Genomic DNA, 22,609 nt, shown 5'->3' with positions numbered 1-22,609 from the left:
CTTAATAATAGTCATAGGGTGCAATTAGAATAGAATAGAATAGAATAGAATAGAATAGAATAGAATAGAATAGAATAGAATAGAATAGAATAGAATAGAATAGAATAGAATAGAATAGAATAGAATAGAATAGAATTCTTTATTGGCCAAGTGTGATTGGACACACAAGGAATTTGTCTTGGTGCAAATGCTCTCAGTGTACATAAAAGAAAAGAGACATTCATTAAGAGTGAAGAATCATCAGGTACAACACTTAATAATAGTCATAGGGTGCAATTAGAATAGAAAGAATAGAAAGAATGGGAATAGTAGAGTAGAGTAGAATAGAATAGAATAGAATAGAATAGAATAGAATAGAATAGAATAGAATAGAATAGAATAGAATAGAATTCTTTTATTGGCCAAGTGTGATTGGACCCACAAGGAATTTGTCTTGGTGCAAATGCTCTCAGTGTACATCAGAGAAAAGAGACATTTGTCAAGAGTCGAGAATTATCAGGTCCAACACTTAATGATAGTCATAGGGTACAATAAGAATAGAATAGAATGGAATGGAATGGAATAGAACAAGAATAAGAACAAGAACAAGAACAGACCCTATACCAGTGGTCACCACTGGTGGTCCATGAGAACATTTTGGTGGTCCGCAGAAAAATTGTTTGCATTTTTATATTGCAGTAAATACTATTTATCTTTTTTTAAAATTTCATATTAGTGGTCCATGGGGTTTAAACTTATGGATGTAGTGGTCCCTGAGGTCCGAAAGGTTGGTGACCCCTGACCTATACCATATCAGACAAATGACTGTCCAGTTTCTTCTTAAAAACCTCCAGCGATGAAGCATCCACAATTCCTGGTGGCCAGCAGTTCCACTGGTTAATTGTCCTCCCCGTTAGGAGGTTTCTCCTGAATTCCAGGTTGCTTCTCTCCTTGATTAGTTTCCATCCGTTGCTTCTCGTCCTGCCCTCAGGGGCTTTGGAGAATAATTTGAACCCCTTCCTCTTCTTTGGGGCAGCCCTTCAAATATTGGAATATTGCTATCATGTCACCCCTAATTCTTCTTTTCTCTAGACGAGCCAAACCCAAATCCTGCAGCCGTTCTTCGTATGTTTTAGTCTCCGGGCCTTGAATCATCTTAGTTGCTCTTCCTTAAAAGGGCATCAGGCTGGCAAGGTGCCTTCCTTGGCACAATTTATTGATTAACGAAGCTGAAGGGGGAAGTGATTCCTTAATCAACAGCGGAGCGTTGAATGAGGGCACTGACTTGTTCCATTTAAAAATACCTTCGCTTCTGGTTCCCTTACCAGAAGGAATGGCCAAACTATATTAAGACAACCTCGCCGAACAATGCTAGTTGTTTCGTTATATGATGTCATCTCATACTCATCCAGGATTAACCCTGGTTTAGGAACAGTGAGCATGTAAGTGGCGGTGGCATCGAAGCAGAGGCCCTTGCACTATTTTGGAAGTTACAACGGGCACTGGGAAAAAAGCGACTTGTGACCGTTTTTCACCCTTACGACCAGCATCCCCATGCTCACGTGATCCAAATTCAGACCCTTGGCAAACTGGCTCGTGTTTATGACAGTCAGAGTGACCCATGGTCGTGTGATTGCAGAAAGTTTGACTTCAACAACAGAGTGGTCAATGCCTGGAATGCCCTACTTGACTCTGTTGTTACATCCTCTAACCCTTTAACCTCAGACCACTCAGACCACTATTGACCTCACCCCATTCCCAAGAGGTCTGTAAGGGGCCTGCATAAGTGCACCATCGTGCCTACCGTCCCTGTCCTATTGTCCCCATTTATTCGTACCTATTTCCTGTATTCTTACTCATGTTTACACTTATACCTATGATCTTGTAAGCGATTGACAAATCAAATAAATAAATAAGAAAAAAATAAAAAAAGGAAGGAAGGGAGAAGGAAGGAGAACAGGGAAGGGGAAGGAAGGAGAGTAAAGAATGGAGGGAGGAGAGAAAAGAAGGGAGGGAGTGGGAGGAAGGAAGAAGGAAGGAAGGAAGGAAGGAAGGAAGGAAGGAAGGAAGGAAGGAAGGAAGGGGGAAGGAGAACAGGGAAGGGGAAGGAAGGAAGGAAGGAAGGAAGGAAGGAAGGAAGGAAGGAAGGAAGGAAGGAAGGAAGGAAGGAGAGAGAAGAATGGAGGGAGGAAAGGGAGAGAATAACCATTCCTAAGAAGTCTGTAAAGGGGCATGCACAAGTGCACCATCGTGCCTACCGTCCCTGTCCCCTTTTATTCGTACCTATTTCCTGTATTCTTACTCATGTTTACACTTATACCTATGATCTTGTAAGCGATTGACAAATCAAATAAATAAATAAGAAAAAAATAAAAAAAGGAAGGAAGGGAGAAGGAAGGAGAACAGGGAAGGGGAAGGAAGGAGAGTAAAGAATGGAGGGAGGAGAGAAAAGAAGGGAGGGAGTGGGAGGAAGGAAGGAAGGAAGGAAGGAAGGAAGGAAGGAAGGAAGGAAGGAAGGAAGGAAGGAAGGGGGAAGGAGAACAGGAAGGAAGGGGAAGGAAGGAAGGAAGGAAGGAAGGAAGGAAGGAAGGAAGGAAGGAAGGAAGAAGAAGGAAGGAGAGAGGATGGGGAGGAAAGGGGAGAGAATAACCATTCCTAAGAAGTCTGTAAAGGGGCGTGCATAAGTGCACCATCGTGCCTACTATCCCTGTCCTATTGTCCCCATTTATTCGTACCTATTTCCTGTATTCTTACTCATGTTTACACTTATACCTATGATCTTGTAAGCGATTGACAAATCAAATAAATAAATAAGAAAAAATAAAAAAGGAAGGAAGGAGAAGGAAGGAGAACAGGGAAGGGGAAGGAAGGAGAGTAAAGAATGGAGGGAGGAGAGAAAAAAAGGAGTGGGAGGAAGGAAGGAAGGAAGGAAGGAAGGAAGGAAGGAAGGAAGGAAGGAAGGAAGGAAGGAAGGGGGAAGGAGAACAGGGAAGGGGAAGGAAGGAAGGAAGGAAGGAAGGAAGGAAGGAAGGAAGGAAGGAAGGAAGGAAGGAAGGAGAGAGAAGAATGGAGGGAGGAAAGGGAGAGAATAACCATTCCTAAGAAGTCTGTAAAGGGGCGTGCATAAGTGCACCATCGTGCCTACTATCCCTGTCCTATTGTCCCCATTTATTCGTACCTATTTCCTGTATTCTTACTCATGTTTACACTTATACCTATGATCTTGTAAGTGATTGACAAATCAAATAAATAAATAAAATAAAAATAAAAGAAGAAGGAAGGAAGGAAGGAAGGAAGGAAGGAAGGAAGGAAGGAAGGAAGGGGAAGGAGAACAGGAAGGGAAGGAAGGAAGGAAGGAAGGAAGGAAGGAAGGAAGGAAGGAAGGAAGGAAGGAAGGAAGGAGGAAAGGGAGAGAATAACCATTCCTAAGAGGTCTGTAAGGGGCGTGCATAAGTGCACCATTGTGCCTACTATCCCTGTCCTATTGTCCCCATTTATTCGTACCTATTTCCTGTATTCTTACTCATGTTTACACTTATACCTATGATCTTGTAAGCGATTGACAAATCAAATAAATAAATAAAATAAAAATAAAAGAAGGAAGGAAGGAAGGAAGGAAGGAAGGAAGGAAGGAAGGAAGGAAGGAAGGAAGGAAGGAAGGAAGGGGAAGGAGAACAGGGAAGGGGAAGGAAGGAAGGAAGGAAGGAAGGAAGGAAGGAGAACAGGAAGGAAGGAAGGAGAGAAAAGAATGGAGGGAGGAGAGAAAGGCAGGGACAGAATACCCATTCCTAAGAGGTCTGTAAGGGGCATGCATAAGTGCACCATTGTGCCTACCGTCCCTGTCCTATTGTCCCCATTTATTCGTACCTATTTCCTGTATTCTTACTCATGTTTACACTTATACCTATGATCTTGTAAGCGATTGACAAATCAAATAAATAAATAAAATAAAAAATAAAAGAAGGAAGGAAGGAAGGAAGGAAGGAAGGAAGGAAGGAAGGAAGGAAGGAAGGAAGGAAGGAAGGGGGAAGGAGAACAGGGAAGGAAGGAAGGAAGGAAGGAAGGAAGGGGGAAGGAAGGAGAACAGGGAAGGAAGGAAGGAGAGAAAAGAATGGAGGGAGGAGAGAAAGGCAGGGACAGAATACCCATTCCTAAGAGGTCTGTAAGGGGCCTGCATAAGTGCACCATCGTGCCTACCGTCCCTGTCCTATTGTCCCCATTTATTCGTACCTATTTCCTGTATTCTTACTCATGTTTACACTTATACCTATGATCTTGTAAGCGATTGACAAATCAAATCAAATAAATAAATAAACAGATGCAGTCAAGTCCAATGGGGAAACCAGTTTCACTTAACAACCGGGTGACTAACTTGACATCTCTAGTGATTCGCTTAACAACGGTGTCAAGGAAGGTCATAAAACGGGGCAAAACTCTTTCTGCGGACGCAAAGGGAATGAACGTACAACTAGATGGGGGGATTTTAAAAAAGAGGGGGGGTCTCCAATTTAAATGGGACAGGAAGCCTTGGGGAAGAGACATCGGGCAAGGGAGGGGTGATGTATCCTCTACTCCAGTGGGGTGAGAATATTACAGCCCTCTTCCCCAAAAAACCCAGTTTGCTCTCAATGTGCATGAAAAGAAAAGAAAATACGTTCATCAAGAATCATCAGATACAACATGTAATCATAGTCATAGGTTACTAAAGCAATCAAAACATACCAGGAAAAACAATATAATCATAAAGATACAAGCAACAAGGTTATAGTCATAAGAAGAAAGAGAGAAGTAACAGGACCGATGAGAATAATAATAGTAATACAGCCTTAGGAAATAGTTGGACGGTGTTGAGGGAATTGTTAGTTTAGCAGAGTGATGGCGTTCAGGGGAAAAACCGTCCTTGTGTCTAGTTGTTCTGGTGTGCAGTGCTCTATAGCGTCGTTTTGAGGGAAGGAGTTGAAACAGTTTATGTCCGGGATGTGAGGGGTCTGTAGATATTTTCCCAGCCCTCTTTTTGACTCCTGCAGGATGCAGGTCCTCCATGGAAGGCAGGTTGGTAGCCATTGTTTTTTTCTGCAGTCCTAACTGCTCTCTGAAAATCTGTGTCTGTCTTGTTGGGTTGCAGAGCCAAACCAGACAGTGATAGAGATGCAGATGACATCCTCCATCATTCCTCTGTAGAATGTCCTTTAACGTCTCAATGTCCTCTTGAACTTTTATACCCACAAAAAATGACTCTTCTCCTCCTCCTCCTTTATACCCTTTTAAAAAATGACTTTCTTTGCAAAAAAAAACAAACCCCAAACATTATCTCCATCGGTTTCTTTCACCCTGTTTGGAGACACCTAATCTAAATGATTTTGGCTTTTTGTAGCATGGAGATACGTACTGATCAACCTTCACCTATGGCTTGTCTCCTGCAGGATTTGATCTGAAATCCCCGGAAAGGAAAAGGGTCAGTTTGGAAGATCTCTACGGGAGGCCCCCATCGGTGCAGGAGACTCATCCAGAAGATGGAGAAGAACGGAGAAACCAGCACTGTGCAGGATACTGGGGGAGGGGGAGAAAATGTCCTTCCGGAAGGTCCAGCCCTGGAGAAAGAGGAGCCAAGAGACCAGAGCAAAGCTGAGAAAGAAGGACCCCCAGGTGAGTCCCCAGAAGTGAAGGACCACCAAGGGAAACCCAAGGATGATCAACAGAAACCACTGCACATCCAGCACAGCTTCAGCTGCCCAGCACAAGTCAGCAGGTGAGATGTGTGAGATGTGCGGCTTGTGGGGGAGGAAAGGGCCCTGATGCCCTTCATTAGCTGCAGTGAGAACACAGTGTATAAAAAGGGAAGCTGCGCGCAGCAAGCTGTTGGGAGCAAATTGTGAATTATCTGGTATATTCAACGTTCTTCTCCGCTACATCCATTGGTTTGAGGTCCTTCTGCCAAGAGGTCCACCTGGGCAATGAGCCAAGCAATGGGGGCAGCTTTGAAAAGGCACCGGGGTGCATGTGCGAAGTTGAGTGAGAAGGGAGTCAACTGATTGGGTGATGGGGTGATTTCTCTCTTTTTTGGGGGTGGGTGGGTGGGAAGACTAGTGACTTCCCTGGAATTACTACAGTAGTTTGGCAGTTTAGATGGATCCTACACGGAGACTGTTCATCGTGGCTTTTGACTACGTGGGCTTGGATAAAGGCACACTGGGACTTTGAGAGGATAAGGACCTCTTACAAGGTGTGGAGGAGGAGGAGGAGGATGTGGTGGAGTTTTAATCAAGGGAGATGGAGAAGGAGATGTAGGAAGAGGAGAAGGAGAAGGAGACAGGAGGAGGAGGAGGAAGAAGAGGAGGAGGAGAAGAGGCAGGAGATGGAAGAGGATGAGGAGGAGGAGAGAGAAGAAGAGGAGGAGGAGAAGAGGCAGGAGATAGAAGAGAGGAGGAGGAGGAGGAGGAGGAGGAGGAGGAGGAGGAGGAGGAGGAGGAGGAGGAGGAGGAGGGGAGGAGGAGGAGGAGGGGAGGAGGAAGAGGAGGAGAAGAGGCAGGAGAAGAGGCAGGAGATGGAAGAGGAGGAGGAGGAAGAAGAAGAAGAGGAGGAGAAGAGGCAGGAGATGGAAGAGGAGGAGGAGGAGGAAGAAGAAGAAGAGGAGGAGAAGAGGCAGGAGATAGAAGAGGAGGAGGAGGAGGAAGAAGAAGAAGAGGAGGAGAAGAGGCAGGAGATGGAAGAGGAGGAGGAGGAGGAAGAAGAAGAAGAGGAAAAGAGGCAGGAGATGGAAGAGGAGGAGGAGGAGGAGAGAGAAGAAGAGGAGGAGGAGAAGAGGCAGGAGATAGAAGAGGAGGAGGAGGAGGAAGAAGAAGAAGAGGAGGAGAAGAGGCAGGAGATGGAAGAGGAGGAGGAGGAGGAGAGAGAAGAAGAGAAGGGGAAGGAGAAGGACCAGGGGAGACATGAGAGCAGTGTTCCAATATTTGAGGTGCTGTCCCAGAGAGGAGGTGACCCTATTTTCCAAAGCACCATAAGATAAGGAATAAAGGATGGAAACTGAACATGGAGAGAGATTCAACCTGGAAATAAGGAGAAACTTTCTGACAGTGAGAACAATCAACCAATGGAACAGAAGTGGCCTTCGGAAGTTGTGGGAGCTTCATCCCTGGAGGCTTTTAAGAAGAGACTGGACTGCCCTCTGTCAGTAATGGTGTAGGGTCTCCTGCTTGGGCGGGGGAGGGTTGGACTAGGTGACCTCCAAGGTCCCTTCCCACTCTATTCATTCTGCAAATCCTTTCGTGGCTTTTCTGCTGAATTTGGGGAGGGGGGGCGGTCTTTTTAAAAACCTTGCTTGAGGATCTGACTCGGGTCTCCCTGTTCCAGCTTAGGAGATATTCCAGAAGAGGCCTCGGAAGCCCCCAGCCCCCACAGTCCCCAAGACCCCGCGGCTGCTTCCCCGCCTGCCCAAGAGCCTGCGCCCGGAGAGACCCCAAAGAAGAGGAGGAGAAGGAGAAGGAGAAGGAGGAAGGGGCCCCTGAGCAGGTCCCGGGCCGGCAGCCGAAGCCCCAGCCCTGCCCCCCAAGAGAGTGAAAGGACTTTGCCCAAGGAGCCCCTCTCTCCGATTTCTGATGCTGACGGAGCCTCTCTGTCCCCAGGAAGCAAAGATACCACCAGCTCCGAGGAACCGGGGTGTAGCCCCTACCTCACTCCCGATTTTGGCAAAGAAGACCCCTCTTTGATCTTGGGTAAGGTTGTCAGGGAATCGCTCAGTGGTGGGTTTCAAAACTTTTTCCTTTTTCCTCCCAATAATTTTTATTGTTCTTTTTCACCTTTTTACACATCTTCACCTTAACGTTAACCGCACGGTGCCATCATTATTATATAAACCAATCTCATCTAAATATCTACATTTATATTCATTCATATACGTTTATCTATAATTTTCTTATTTCTGTTATCCGTGATGCCCCTGTCTGATTCGGAGGGGGAGGCTGTGGAAGAATCTGGGGAAGGGCAAAGGCTGGCTGGGCAGAGGAGGGGAGAGGTAGAACAAGGGAGAGGGAATTCGGAGGAAGATCCAGGCCCACGCCCTCTTCATCCTAGGGCAAGCAGGGAGGAATGGAGAAGGGAGCAACGTGAGATGGGTGTCTTACGGGGGAGGAAAGGGCCCTGATTCCCTTCATTAGCTGCAGTGAGAACACAGTGTATAAAAAGGGAAGCTGCGCGCAGCAAGCTGTTGGGAGAAAATTGTGAATTATCTGGTATATTCAAAGCTTATCTGGCTTCCTGGCGTCTTCCCAACTGTGTGTGTTTTGTTGGCCTTTCAAGTCTGCAATTCCTTCTCCTGCCCTGTCAAGTTAATTACTGCAGCGTGGTTTGTTTTGGATTTTTAGTTACAATCTGTATGTACCTTGTTTTGGACTGAATTTTCTCCACTTAAAGGCTGTTCCTGGGAGAGTTTTTCTCCAGCTGAAGGCAACTTGGGACATTGGGGGCAAAGTTGGAGATAACCAAAGGACTCTTCTTACTTATTTGACTGTGTTGCCTTTGTGCCACGCCCCCTTGGGTCATCACATTATCCTTATTTCTATTGTTCAACTATTTATACTAACTATTGTCCCAAATTTCGTAATACTCCGTCTCTTTTTAATCTTTTAATTTTAATATCAGTTTATCCATTTCAGCCCAATCTAAAAAAAATTCAATTACTAATTCATCTGAAGGCTTATTATTTTGTTTCCAGCATTGTGCAAATGCTATCCTTGTTGCTGTCAATATATATAATAAAATACGTTTAATCTTTTGCCTACATTTCCCTTTAATTATTGCCAACAATTCTGGTTTAAACTCTATTCGATCTTCCACTATTTCTTGGATCCAACTCCATATTTTAGTCCAGTATTTTGGGGGCTTCCGGGCATGACCACCACACATGATAGAAGGTACCTTGGTCCTGTTTGCATTTTCAAAACTTTTTCCTATTGGTTCGGTGTGACTGCGTGGTTTTGCGTGCGCGCAGCATTTTCAACAAGCCCTGTGTGTAAAACAGCTGATGCGGGCGAAGCAGTTGAGGTTGAAAAGCAGGAAATAAAGGTCAGGATACAGCCAGGGCGGGTAGGAGGACCCAGCAGCCAATCATCGGAGTGAACCGGTTCGTTCATAGATGATCCTTAAGAGCTACCGGTTTGGCCGAACCAGTCCAAACCAGTAGCATACCACCACTGGAATTGCTGGTTTCAAGGCCCGGAGCAGAAACGCTGACGGAAAGGAGTCCGTGTGTCCCTTCCCAAGTTTCTAGTCTTCATGACGGCAGGCGCAGGTCATCCTGGCCTTAGGACCGCAATTCAGACCAAAATTTCTGATGCTTAAAGCAAGGTGGTTCGTTCAATGAAGTCCTGCCAATTTGATGTCCTTTTTTGCCACGGTTGTTAAGTGAATCAGGGGTTTGTTAAGTGAACCAGGGGCTTGTTAAGTGAACCAGGGGGTTGTTAAATGAATTAGGGGTGTTAAGTGAACCAGGGGCTTGTTAAGTGAACCAGGGGTTGTTAAGTGAATCAGGGGTTTGTTAGGTGAATCAGGGGTTTATTAGGTGAACCAGGGGCTTGTTAAGTGAACCAGGGGCTTGTTAAGTGAACCAGGGGCTTGTTAAGTGAATCAGGGGCTTATTAAGTGAACCAGGGGCTTGTTAAGTGAACCAGGGCTTGTTAAGTGAACCAGGGGCTTGTTAAGTGAACCAGGGGCTTGTTGTGAACCAGGGGCTTGTTAAGTGAACCAGGGGCTTGTTAAGTGAACCAGGGGCTTGTTAAGTGAACCAGGGGCTTGTTAAGTGAACCAGGGGGCAAATCTGGCTTCCCCACTGGCTTCATTGTCCAGAAAGGTCCCAAAAGGGGGTCAGGTAAGCCCAGGATGTTGCAACCATGGTAAATACATGGTGGCTTATCCCAAAGCCTACATTTTGATCACCTGATCATGGGCAATGTTGAGGTGGTTGTAAGTGCGAGGACAAGCCATAGATCACTTTTTTTCTGGGGCCACTGTAACTTTGAATAGTCACTGAAGAAATGGTCATAAGTTGAGGATTCCTGTACCTGGAACCGGAGGTTTTTAAGAAGAGACTGGGCAGCCACTTGTCTGGAATGGTATAGGGCTTGAACAGGGGATTAGACTAGATGACCTCAAAAGTCCCTTCCAAATCCCCCCTCTTTTTTTTTGGTTCTTCTGTTCAAAATCAGGCACATTCAGTCCCATCATCACTGTTGCAGAGAGAGAGAGACCCCAGAATTTAATCGGGGGCAGGTGGCCAAGTTGGAATTAAACCTTGAATAAGAGTCAGCAACAGGGAAAGTTTTTGGTTTTCAACTGTTAAGAGGGGGCAGTCAGAAATCATCATCATCATTATTATTATTATTATTATTATTATTATTATTATTATTATTATATCTTTGGGGAGATTCACAGCCTTTGGGGCTGGTTGGTAGCTCAACAGCTCGAGTCCTAACCAAGGACCTAGGAACTGTTCAGGTAGCATCGGAGGATATAAGCTGTTCCAAGTAGGGTGGTTTTTTTGTAGAATCAGGGTATTCAAGTCTGATAAATTCAGGATTTCCAAATAGCGAGGCAGCCCTTTAGGTATGGCTCCAAGGGCTCCAATTGCAATTGGCATAGCACACAATTTCTTTTTCCAAAGTCGCTCAACTTCGATTTGTAAGTCCCGATACCCTGTGATTTAATCTCGCTGCGTGTCTTCAATTCGTGCCTCACCAGGTATTGCAATGTCAATGAACCAAACCTTTTTCTCTTCAACTACTGTTATGTCAGGTGTGTTGTGGGCCAAGTGCCTGTCAGTCTAAATTCTGAAGTCCCACAAGATCTGGACTTTTTCATTCTCCAGAACCTTCTCAATCTGATGTTCCCAGTAGTTGCTACTCTACTCAAATCTAAACTTTTGGCACAGTTTCCAGTGAATGATTTTAGCAACTTGGTTATGGTGTTCTAGGTGGTGGTTGTTATTGTTATTGTTATTATTATTGTTGTTGTTGTTGTTGTTGGTCACACGGTCAGCCAGATGTTCAGACTGGATTTGCCATTGTTGTCCACCTATCGAGTCCTTCCCAGGACGTGGGATAGGCAGAGGCTGGATGTCTTTGCATCCCTTGTGTGTCCAATCACACTTGGCCAATAAAAGAATTCTATTCTATTCTATTCCAAGTAAAGCTGCCATTTGCAATTGACCAGTGGCAAATTTGTCACTGTCGAATGGGGTTCAAGGGATTCTCCAGGTGTTTTGGGATTGCAACCAAGGCCCTTCTCACGATGGGTGATGCCTTCGTTTCCTTTTTGCCACAGTCACTCTATTTCTGTTTGCGGGTCTTTGCACTTTGTAATGTTCTCTGGTTCTTTCTTTTCTCTTCTGCTGTCTTCGGGTTCTGCCATTGTCCGCTATCCAGATCATTTTTTTGGTCTTTCTTTCTTTTTTAAACAGTTTATTTATACATTTTCTCTTCACCGTTTCCCCAAAAATACGACCTACCCTGAAAATAAGTCCTAGCTTGATTTTTACATGTGCACCCAATATAAGCCCTACCCCCCAAAATAAGCCCTAATTGAGACCCCACCCATTCCAGAGTGGACGGGTGAAAATTAAGCTAGGGTGGGGATAGGCGGGGTGGAGCTGCCCTACTGCTTACCTTTCAACAGTTGTAGCCGGGCGTCGCGCACCTTGACACCTGCCTTGCCAGCCCATTTCTTCTGCAGCTGGCAAGGCTGGCAAGGCTGGGAAGGCTTTCCTGAAGGCCTCTGGAGCTGATAACAAAGCTCTGGATCGATCCAAAGCTCCATTATCGCCTGCAGAGGCCTTCAGGAAAGCCTTGCTGGCTGCAGAGGAAGAAGTTCCTGAAGGTCTCTGATCGTGAAAAGGAGGTCGGGGGCGATGCGCACAAGTGAGATTAGTCAGTGGAGGACGTCCCCCAAAAATAAGACCTGGTGCCTTTTTTTTGGGTGACAAAAAAAGTATAACACAGTGTGCTCTCCCAGCCAGTCTATGGGAATTGGATAGTTACTTAGGAATTATGAGCTGTCCCCTTAAGGGAATGCATCATGGTAAATGTAGTTAAAGGCATCCTGGGAAATGTAGTTCATGTCACGTGGCCACATCTGTAATCCTGATTGGTCACTGAATTGACCCTCGATGGGTTGGGGGAGTTTTCCTCACTTTTGCCTGGATTCTCTAACTCATGGCAGCTGCTTTCTATCGCTGCAAGATGGGTTAGGAGATGACCATCTCTTACCTACAAGGCAGATATGCAAAGGATTGGTCATTAAAGAAGAACTTCAACACAAATGTGAGTTATGAGGATACCTGATGAACTAATAAATGTACAGTACTTTGTTATGGACATCTTGTTGAGTTTATCTCTCTGCATCTGCACAGTGTACAAATCCACCACTGTGCAGAATACAGAAAACACAGGGTCTTATTTTTGGGGGAAACGTGGTACATAAAGTGCTTTATGAACAGTGTACTGTCTGGATCAATTTGCTTGCATAATAATCCTTTTCAAGTTCCTAATTTCTACCTCTATTGTCCAACCACCTGTAAAACTAATCCCATGCTTGAAAATATTCTGTGTCTTTTTTTTTCTTTTTTTTTTAATGTCAATCTGCAATGTCATGTTTTCTTCCGTGAGGTGTTTCTTCATTTTTCCAGTGCTGTGCAAATACAATTCTCACTGCCATCAATATATATATATTCCCTTTATCATACTTTTCTGGTACCATACCTAACAAAAATATTTCTGGCTTATAATCTATATCCCTGATGGTGAACCAGGTGGCACGCAGAGTCATTTGTGTGAGCCCCAGCTAAACTTACCTGCACTGCGCATGCGCATGCATCCCAGCTGATTTTCGGCCTCCTGGAGGCTTGAAGGAAGCCTCGGGAGCCTCGAGAGGCTGAAAAACCGGCCTTCTGGAAATACCGGAAGTGCCAAAACGGGCCCGTTTTCAGCCTCCCGAGGCTTCCATCAAAATGGCCTCCCCTGGGCTCTAGAGGCCCTCCAGAGGCTGAAAAAAGGGCACTTCCGGTATTTCTGGAAGGCCTGTTTTTCGGCCTCCCGAGGCTGCAGAGGCTTCCCTTGAGACTCCGGGAGGCCGAAAACGGCGTCTCCCGGGCTGAAAATCAGGTGGGAGGTGCGCACATGCGCAATGCAGGTAAGGAGGTGGGGCGGGGATGTTGCATGCACAGGGGGGGCAGGCCACAATGCATTATGGATGTTGGCACCACAACAAAAAGGTTGGCCATCACTGATCTATATGCTGCTTTAACATTTTTTTTTCTAACCGTGTGTGTATTTTTGTCCATTTTTTTTTTTTTTTGGCTTTTGCCACCGATCCATCCTATGTGGTAATACCTGCCTGGGGTCTGATTACATTTCCAACATTTGGTGGAGGTGTTTTTAAACATTTTTCTCTTCTCTTCTGCTGTCTTCAGATTCGGCCATTGTCTGCTATCCAGGCTCTTTTTAAAAAAATTTGGTCTTTCTTAATTGTTAAGTCCAGGATGTTATGTGGCAGGTGCCTTCTGTCTGAATTCTCAGAGAGATTTAGCGTCTTCATTTTCTATGACTTTCCCCATTTTATGGTCCCACCAGTTCTCACTAGCAGACAAAAGGTGTTTCTTGCAGATTACAATGCACTGTTGTTGTTGCTATTTTGTCGTGCACCTTTGAGGAGACGACATTTGCGGTCTGTTGCTGTCTTCTCAATTCTGACTTGGTGTGCACTTGTTCTTAAGGCTTGGTCTTGGCTAGAAATATAAATATGGAGTCTCTATATATAGATATGCACAATGTATTATAGTTATATCAATAACTCTCTCTGTCTCTCTCTTTAAACACCTACCTACTTATCTTTCTATCATCTATCTATCTATCTATCTATCTATCTATCTATCTATCTATCTATCTATCTATCTATCTATCTATCTATCTATCTATCCCAACCTCTGTCTGTCTGTCTGTCTATCTATCTATCTATCTATCTATCTATCTATCTATCTATCTATCTCTACCTACCTACCTACCTATCTTTCTTCTATCCATCCTCTCTCTCTCATCTATTATCTCTCATTATCTATCTATCTATCTATCTATCTATCTATCTATCTATCTATCTATCTATCTAATCTCTCTGATCTAGCTATATCTATCTATTTATCTATCTATTACATCTATCTATCTATTTATCTATCTATTATGTCTGTCTATCTATCTCTATCTATCTATCTATCTATCTATCTATCTATCTATCTATCTATCTCTCTATCTATCCTCTCTCTCTCTTCTATTATCTCTCTCTCTTTATCTCTACCTACCTACCTACCTACCTACCTATCTAATCTATCTGATCTAGTTATATCTGTCTATCTATCTATCTATCTATCTATCTATCTATCTATCTATCTATCTATCTATCTATCTATCTATCTATCTAATCTTTCTGATCTATCTATATCCATCTATCCATCCGTCCATCTATCTATCTATCTATCATTGTGAATAATTCTACGCCAATCTCAAAAAATTTGAGGGGTCATGCAAAGTTAGCAGAACTGGGGTCCCGTGTCTAAATCTTATAGTAGCTTTCTGGATTCTGGAAAAATAAGTTGAAATTTGAGTTGTAGGTACCTTTTGGGGGGTGTCTGCCATAACTTAGAATGGTTGCTAATTGAGGACTACCTGTAGAGATGCAAATGAGTTCACAGGGTTAGGCCAGGGATGCCCAACTCCTGAGGCATGACCCACTCCTGGATTGTGGCCTGTTTGGAACTGGACCACATGGGAAGAAAGAAAGAAAGGAAGGAAGGAAGGAAGAAAGGAAGGAAGGAAGGAAGGAAGGAAGGAAGGAAGGAAGGAAGGAAGGAAGGAAGGAAGGAAGGAAGGAAGGAAGAAAGAAAGAGAGTGAGAGAGGGAGGGAGGAAGGAAGGAAGGAAGGAAGAAAGAAAGAAAGAGGGAGGGAGGGAGGAGAAGAAGGAAGGAAGGAAGGAAGGAAGGAAGGAAGGAAGAAGAAAGAAAGAAAGGAAGGAAGGAAGGAAGGAAGGAAGGAAGGAAGAAAGAAAGAAAGAAAGAAAGAAAGAAAGAAAGAAAGAAAGAAAGAAAGAAAGAAAGAAAGAAAGAAAGAAAGAAAGAAAGAAAGAGGGAGGGAGGGAGGGAGGGAGAAGAAGGAAGGAAGGAAGGAAGGGGAAAGATAGATAGACAGATGCTCCATCACTGGAGGTTTTAAAGAAGAGATTGGACAACAATTTGTCTGGAATTCTACAGAGTCTCTTGCCTGAGCAGGGGGTTATTTTTTTATTTTTTTTTTATTTATTTGATTTGCCAATTGTTTACAAGATAATAAGTATAAGTGTATACATAGTTGTGAATACATGAAATGGGTACATATAAGAAAAATAAAAGAATAAGAGAAACAATAGGACAGGGACGGTAGGCACGTTGGTGCGCTTATGCACGCCCCCTACAGACCTCTTAGGAAAGGGGTGAGGTCAATAGTAGACAGTTTAAGGTTAAAAGTTTTTGGGGTTTGGGGAAGAAACTACAGAGTCGGGTAGAGTATTCCAGACATTGACCACTCTGTTGCTGAAGTCATATTTCCTGCAATCAAGTTTGGTGCGGTTTACTTTGAGTTTGTATCTATTGTGTGCTCTTGTATTGTTATGGTTGAAGCTGAAGTATTGATTGACAGGTAGGACATTGCAATGTATGATTTTATATACTATACTTAGATCGGACTGAAGGCGGCATAGTTCTAGGCTTTCTAGGTTTAGAATTTCAAGTCTGGTGGCATAAGGTCTTCTGCAACAGTAGAGGAGTGGAGAACTCTTCTTGTGAAATATTTCTGGACTTTCTCAATTGTGCTAATATCAGATACGTAATGTGGGTTCCAGACTGATGAACTGTATTCGAGTATTGGTCTAGCAAATGTTTTGTATGCTCTGGTTAGTAGTGTGATATTACCAGAGAAAAAGCTACGTAGGATTAGGTTAACAACTCTTAATGCCTTTTTGGCTATGTAGTTGCAGTGGGCTCTAGCACTTAGATCATTAGAGGTGAGTATTCCAAGGTCCTTTACAAAGCTTGGGTCATCAACAAGATCTTGACTATTCAGCTTGTATTTTATTTTCTGATTTTTGCCAATATGTAAGAGCATTTATTTGTTGAGATTTGAAGTTGCCATTTGTTTGACCATTCTGATACATAGTCGAGGTCTTTTTGAAGGGTAGCAGTATTGTCTGTGGTATTGAACAGCTTTACATCATCAGCGAAGAGAACGCAGTTGCTCTTAATATGATTACAGAGGTCATTTATGTAGAGTATGAAGAGAGTTGGTCCTAGAACCCTTGGGGACACCACTATTGACAGGTACTGGATTTGATAGGACGCTCCCGATTTTGACCATTTGTTGTCTGTTTGACAGGAATGCTTCTATCCAGTTATTCAGTTGTCCAGAGATACCATAGGATTTTATTTTTAGGAGTAGTTTGTCGTGTACCACTGAATCAAAGGCTTTACAGAAGTCTATGTAGATTGCGTCTATTGCTTTGCCCTGGTCGAGTTGTGTCGTCCATATGTTTTTGCAGTGTAAGAGTTGCAGATTACAGGATAGTTTTTTTCTGAAACCAAATTGTTTATTGGAGAGTAGGTTGTTTGTCTCTAAGTGGAGGATGATGGATCGGTTAATAATTGATTCCATGACTTTACAGGTGACGCAGCATAAGGAGATTGGTCTGTAATTTTCAACTAGGCTGGGGTCTCCCTTTTTGAAGATGGGGATGACCGTGGCTTGTGACCATAGTTTTGGCAAGGAGCTGGTCCTGAAAGATTTTTCAAAGATTATGCTTAGAGGTTCGGCTATGGCAGTGGATAGCTTTTTTAGGAAGTAGGCACATATTCCATCCGGTCCAATAGATAGAGATGGTTTTAGGTTGCGTAGTGCTTTTTCAACGTTGTCTACTGTAAAATCGATATGTATTAGATCATTGTTGTTATCTGTGGTACGGCTAGGAAATACTGGGCATGATCCATTGCTGTTTACAAATACTGAGCCGAAGAATGTGTTAAAGATGTTGGCTTTAATGGTGTCGTCGTTGCAGTCTTTACCATCAGGTCCTATCAAGGGAGGGATGGACTAGAAGAAGGGTTGGACTAGAAGACCTCCAAGGTTCCTTCCAACCCTATGATTCTATGATCCATTTGCACCCATGTCAGATATAACCGTGAGCCCAATCCAATCAACTGTGTGTGCTGGCAAGTCAGGCACAGATTCCCCTCTGCAGCCCATAGGTGTCACTCTCTGAGCATGGATGCGCATAGAAACCGGTCCCTCTTTCCAATATCGCCTCTCTCTCTCTCTCTTTTCCAGATGACACTCCCCCGCCTCCTGCACCCTTCACCCATCGCATCGTCACACTGAGGACTGGAGACTTCAAAGATACTTACAAACTGAACACGAAAGAAATCCTGGGGGGGTAAGGCAGGAAGGAGGAGGCCCCTTTGGGACCAGGGGGTGGGATTGTCTGAGAAGAATTCACCGGTGGAAAGGCTTGCGCTGGCTGGGGAATTCTGGGAGTCCACAAGTCTTAAAGTCCCAAAGTTGGACATCCCTGGTATATTGTCTCCTGCGTAAGCAGGGGGTTGGTCTAGAAGACCTCCAAGGTCCCTTCCAACTGTACTCTTCTACTCTTTACCTCCCTCCCTGTTTTCTTTCTTTCTTTCCCTCCCTCCCTCCCTCTCCTCCCTTCTTCTCTTCCTTCTTTTCTTTCTTCCATCTTTCTCTTCCTCTCTCCCTCTTCTTTCCTCCCTTCTTTTCCTCCCTCTCTCCCTCCTCTTCCTTCTCTCTCTCTCCCTCCCTCCCTCCTTTTCTTTCTTTCTTTCTTTCTTTCTTTCTTTCTTTCTTTCTTTCTTTCTTTCTTTCTTTCTTTCTTTCTTTCTTTCTTTCTTTCTTTCTTTCCCTCCCTCCCTCTCCTCCCTCTCCTCCCTTCTTCTCTTCCTTCTTTTCTTCCTTCCATCTTTCTCTTCCTCTCTCCCTCTTCTTTCCTCCTTTCTTTTCCTCCCTCTCTCCCTCCTCCTCTTCCTTCTCTCTCTCCCTCCCTCCTTTCTCTTTCTTTCTTTCTTTCTTTCTTTCTTTCTTTCTTTCTTTCTTTCTTTCTTTCTTTCTTTCTTTCTTTCTTTCTTTCTTTCTTTTTCTCTCTCTCCCTCCCTCCCTCCCTCTCTCCCTCTTCCTCTTCCTTCTCTCTCCCTCCTCCTCCTCCTCCTCCTCCCTCCTCCTCCTCCTCCTCCTCCTCCTCCTCCTCTCTCCTCCTCCTCCTCCTCCTCCTCCTCCTCCTCCTCCTCCTCCTCCTCCTCCTCCTCCTCCTCCTCCTTCTCTCTCTCTCCCTCTCTCTCTGTCTCTCTCTGTCTCTCTGTCTCTCTCTCCAAAGTGATTCTAGGTGTCTTAACATTACCATTAAAAAACAAATATAAAAACATGAATATTAGCAGGGATTTGGCTCAGGGCTTTCCTCCTCCTCCTCCTCGTCTCCCTCTCCAGGGGAAAGTTTGGAGAAGTCCGGACATGTACAGTGAAGGACACGGACCTCAAGCTGGCCGTGAAGATCATCAAGAAGCAGGGGCCCAAAGACACGGTAGGCCCTTTGGGGGAGGCCCAGGAGGGGTTATGGGCAGGCGGGGTGTGTGTGCGTTGCTAGCCCCCCCTTTCTTCAGTCCCTGTAATGCCGCTATGATGACCCGGGGTGGGATGCACAAGCAGCAGAGTCACAAAAACAGGTGAAGTCCCTTTAATTCCTTCAACTTGGCTTCAAAGGTCCAATTATCATTGACTGGAGAGAAAAAAACTCCCTCACAAACAGTTGCGAAAAGGAAGAAATCCCGTTCAAACTCAAAATACATATAAATTATAAATAGGAAAAAACAACAACACAAACCCCACTGAAGCAATTAATGAGACAAGGCAGGATAAGGGCTTGAAGACGTCCACAGATATCGAAATGCACACACGGGTAAGGATGCCAGAACTCAGATAAGAACTGAAAGACTAGAATTATTCCACGCTTTGCTTCCAGCACTGGGCCATGCGCAGTTTGTCCTTTTAAACAGTCCTCACAGCTGCAGCCCATGAAGGGGATCAGGGCCCCTTCCTCCCCCGTAAACCACACCACTCACATTTCTCCCTTATCCGCTCCTCCTTGCGTGCCCTAGGATGGAGAGGGGGTGGGCCTGGGTCTTCCTCTGAATGTCCAGCTGGCCTCTGCCCTTCCCAGTTTTCCCCACCACCTTCCACTCCCTGTCGGTTATTCCTCCTTTCCAGAGTCAGATTGTAACAGTCCCTTTTCTCTGGCAGGAAACGGCCGAAGTGGAAATCGACGTGATGAACCAGCTCAACCACCGAAACTTGATCCAACTCTACGACGCCATCGAGACACCCCGAGAGATCATGCTCTTTATGGAATTGTGAGTGGGGGGCGGCACTGGGCTCAGAGGCAGAGCCCCCATCTTGTACGTAGAGGTGGCGCCCCTGACTTATGACCCACAAGGGAGCCCAACGTGGATGTTGCTAAGCAAGACAGTATTTAAGGAATCTGTGCCCCATTTTACCCCATTTCTTATCATGGCTGTTAAGTGAGTAACATGGTCATTAAGCGAATCGGACTTCCCCATAGACTTTGCTTGTCAAAAGGTCGCCAGAGGGGATCTCGTGACATCCCCCACCCCCGGGACCCTGTGACCATCGTAAAGAGGAGCCAGTTGTCAAGCATCCGAATTTTGATCTTGTGACCATCGTGGGGATGCTGCCATAAGTGAGAAAAGTGGCCATAAGACAATTTTTTCAGTGCTGTTGTAGCTTTTAATGGCTCCAAAATGAATGGTTGTAAGTCAAGGACTGTGAAGCGGTATATAAGTCTAAGTACTATTGCTATTCCTTCTTTCCTTCCTTCCTTCCTCCTTCCTTCCCTCCCTAAGATCAAACTTCTTTTCTTCATCCGTCCCTCACTTCTTCCTTCCTTCCTTCCTTCCTTCCTTCCTTCCTTCCTTCCTTCCTTCCTTCCTTCCTTCCTTCCTTCCTTCCTTCCTTCCTTCCTTCCTTCCTTTCCTCCCTAAGATTAAACTTCTTTCCTTCATCCATCCCTCACTTTGTCTCTCCTTCCTTCCTTCCTTCCTTCCTTCCTTCCTTCCCTCCTTCCTTCCTTCCCTCCTTCCTTCTCTCCCTAAGATTAAACTTCTTTCCTTCATCCGTCCCTCACTTCTTCCTTCCTTCCTTCCTTCCTTCTTTCCTTCCTCCTTCCTTCTCTCCCTAAGATGAAACTTCTTTCCTTCATCCATCCCTCACTTTGTCCTTCCTTCCTTCCTTCCTCCTTCCTTCTTCCTAAGATTAAACTTCTTTCCTTCATCTGTCCACTTCTTTTTCCTTCCTTCCTTCCTTCCTTCCTTCCTTCCTTCCTTCCTTCCTTCCTTCCTTCCTTCCTTCCTTCCTTCCTTCCTTCCTTTCCTTCCTTCCTTCTCTCCCTAAGATTAAACTTCTTTCCTTCATCCATCCCTCACTTTGTCCTTCCTTCCTTCCTTCCTTCCTTCCTTCCTTCCTTCCTTCCTTCCTTCCTTCCTTCTCTCCCTAGGATCAAATTTCCTTCCTTCATCCCCCCTCACTTTTCTTCCTTCCTCCTTCCCTCCCTCTCTCCTTCCTTCCCAACCATTGTGATGCAGTAGCTGAAATGCAAAATGGCAGGCTAATTCTGCCAACTGCCAGCAGTTCGATCCTGACCGGCTCAAGGTTGACTCCCTCTTCGTCCTTCTGAGCTCAATAAAACAGATTGTTGGGGCAACACACTGACCCCATAAACTGCTTAGCGAGGTCTCCAGAAGTCTAAGTGTTACTATTATTGCTGTATTGTCCTGATGCTCCGGGGTGTGTGTGTGTGTGTGTGTGTGTGTCTCTTATTGTGCCATCCTGATGCAGCCTTGATTTCTCCCCCCCACCAGCGTGGAAGGGGGCGAGCTGTTCGAACGGATCATCGACGAGGATTACCAACTGACCGAGGTGGATTGCATGGTGTTTGTGCGTCAGATCTGCGAAGGAATCCTTTTCATGCATCAGATGAGAGTGCTGCACCTGGACCTTAAGGTAGGCAGTCCTGGGGGGGGGGCGGGAACTGAGCCCCACAAGTGTGTGTATGGGGGGCAGGATGCTACAGAAGCCCGAACCTTCTTTCGCTTTCCTTGAGCCTCCAAGGAGGGTAAAAATGGCCTCCCCAAGTTCCGGAGGCTTTCAGGAGGCTGGAAACAGGCCCATTTTAGGCCTTCTGGAGCCTCAGGGAGGCCTGTTGTTCACCCTCCCCGAGCCTCGATGTGGGCTCTGTACTTATCTGGGATCCAAAACGGGCCATGTGGGGACTCCTGGGAGGCGCAGGTCCAGCCAGCGGTGGGATTTGAAACCAGCCATCAAATGAACAACCGGTTCTCCCAAACCGGGGTGAACCGGTAGTAAGCCCCCCCCGAGGATAGGGCAGGGATGGCAAACCTTTTTGTTGTGGTGTGCCGATAGTGCACGCGTGCCGACACCCACAATGCGATGCACCACGGCCCCCTGCGCATGTGCGTGCAACGCCCCCTGCTCCCTTACCTGTACTGCGGAGGTGTGCACCTCCCAGCTGATTTTTGGCCTGTTTGAGGCCTTTTTTGGCCTCCCGGAAGCTCAAGAGAAGCAGCCTCGGGAGGCCAAAAAAAAGGGCCTTTTGGAAATACCAGAAGTGCCTGTTTTCAGCTTCCGGAGGGCCTCTGGAGCCCAGGGAGGCTGTTTTCGCCCTCCCGGGGGGCTCAAGGGAAGCCTCTGCAGCCTTCGGAGGCCGAAAAACGGGCCCATTTCATCACTTCCGGTATTTCTGGAAGTTTCCCTCGAGCTTCTGTGAGGCCGAAAAAGGCCTCAAACGACCTGAAAAATCATCTGGGAGGTGCGCGCATGTGCAGTGAGGTAAGTTTGCCCGGGGCTTGCGTGCCGGCGCAAATAGCTTTGTGTGCCACCTGTGGCACGCGTGCCATAGGTTCCCCATCACGGGTATAGAGTCTCCTGCTTGAGCAGGGGACTGGACTAGAAGACCTCCAAGGTCCCTTCCATCTCTGTCCTGTCCTGTCCTGCCCTACCCTATCCTATCTTATCCTATTCTATCCTATTCCTTTTGCCCCCGTCGTTCTGCTTCTATTTTTGGGTCTCTGTATTTTGGGATCTTCCCCAATTCTTCCTCTTCCCTTGTGCTGTCTCCAGGTCCTGCCGTGTCCCCACCATCCAGATTTTTTTCCTCTTTCTTATTGACAGCTGTCAAGTCTGAGTTGTTGCGTGGCAGGTGCCTGTCTGTTTGTTGCTGTTATTATTGCCATTTAGAGAAGCGTGGTCTGTTGTCAACAGCTTCCTCTCCTCTCTTGAACCCCCCCCCCAAACACCTGTCCATTCACCGTCATGTGAAACATCCCTTTTCTCCTTTCGTTGCAGCCTGAGAACATCCTGTGTGTGACGGCCACTGGTCACATGGTGAAGATCATTGACTTTGGATTTGCCCGAAGGTAATGTGGGAATCGGGGTGGCTGCAGCCTCCTCTGACCACGGGTGTCCTCCCAGGGGT

The 22,609-nt window shown here is 45.6% G+C and overlaps 1 protein-coding gene and 1 long non-coding RNA gene across 2 annotated transcripts in view; both read left to right on the top strand.

Moving 5' to 3' along the window:
• MYLK2 (myosin light chain kinase 2) overlaps positions 1 to 22,609 on the top strand; it is a 39,824-nt gene that overhangs the window by 1,454 nt on the left and 15,761 nt on the right. Inside the window, 7 exon segments of the mRNA XM_087962419.1 lie at positions 5,403 to 5,728; positions 7,330 to 7,691; positions 17,365 to 17,470; positions 18,532 to 18,625; positions 19,342 to 19,451; positions 20,976 to 21,117; positions 22,480 to 22,553. Of these exon segments, the coding sequence (XP_087818545.1) occupies positions 5,493 to 5,728; positions 7,330 to 7,691; positions 17,365 to 17,470; positions 18,532 to 18,625; positions 19,342 to 19,451; positions 20,976 to 21,117; positions 22,480 to 22,553 (1,124 nt within the window). The 5' untranslated portion in view covers positions 5,403 to 5,492.
• The window catches only part of LOC148131056 (uncharacterized), a 35,558-nt gene continuing 17,014 nt past the window's right edge, over positions 4,066 to 22,609 (top strand). The window contains exon 1 of the long non-coding RNA XR_015749089.1: positions 4,066 to 4,137. This is a non-coding gene — a long non-coding RNA (uncharacterized LOC148131056). The remainder of the gene's footprint in view (positions 4,138 to 22,609) is intronic.

The sequence above is a fragment of the Notechis scutatus genome, chromosome 3 (genome assembly GCF_049901735.1).
Source record: "Notechis scutatus isolate UNSWTSFEM ecotype Mainland chromosome 3, rNotScu1.2, whole genome shotgun sequence".
Classification (NCBI taxonomy): Eukaryota; Metazoa; Chordata; class Lepidosauria; order Squamata; family Elapidae; genus Notechis; species Notechis scutatus.
Note: the sequence above shows the minus strand (reverse complement) of the source record. Positions and strands in the feature narration are given on the sequence as shown.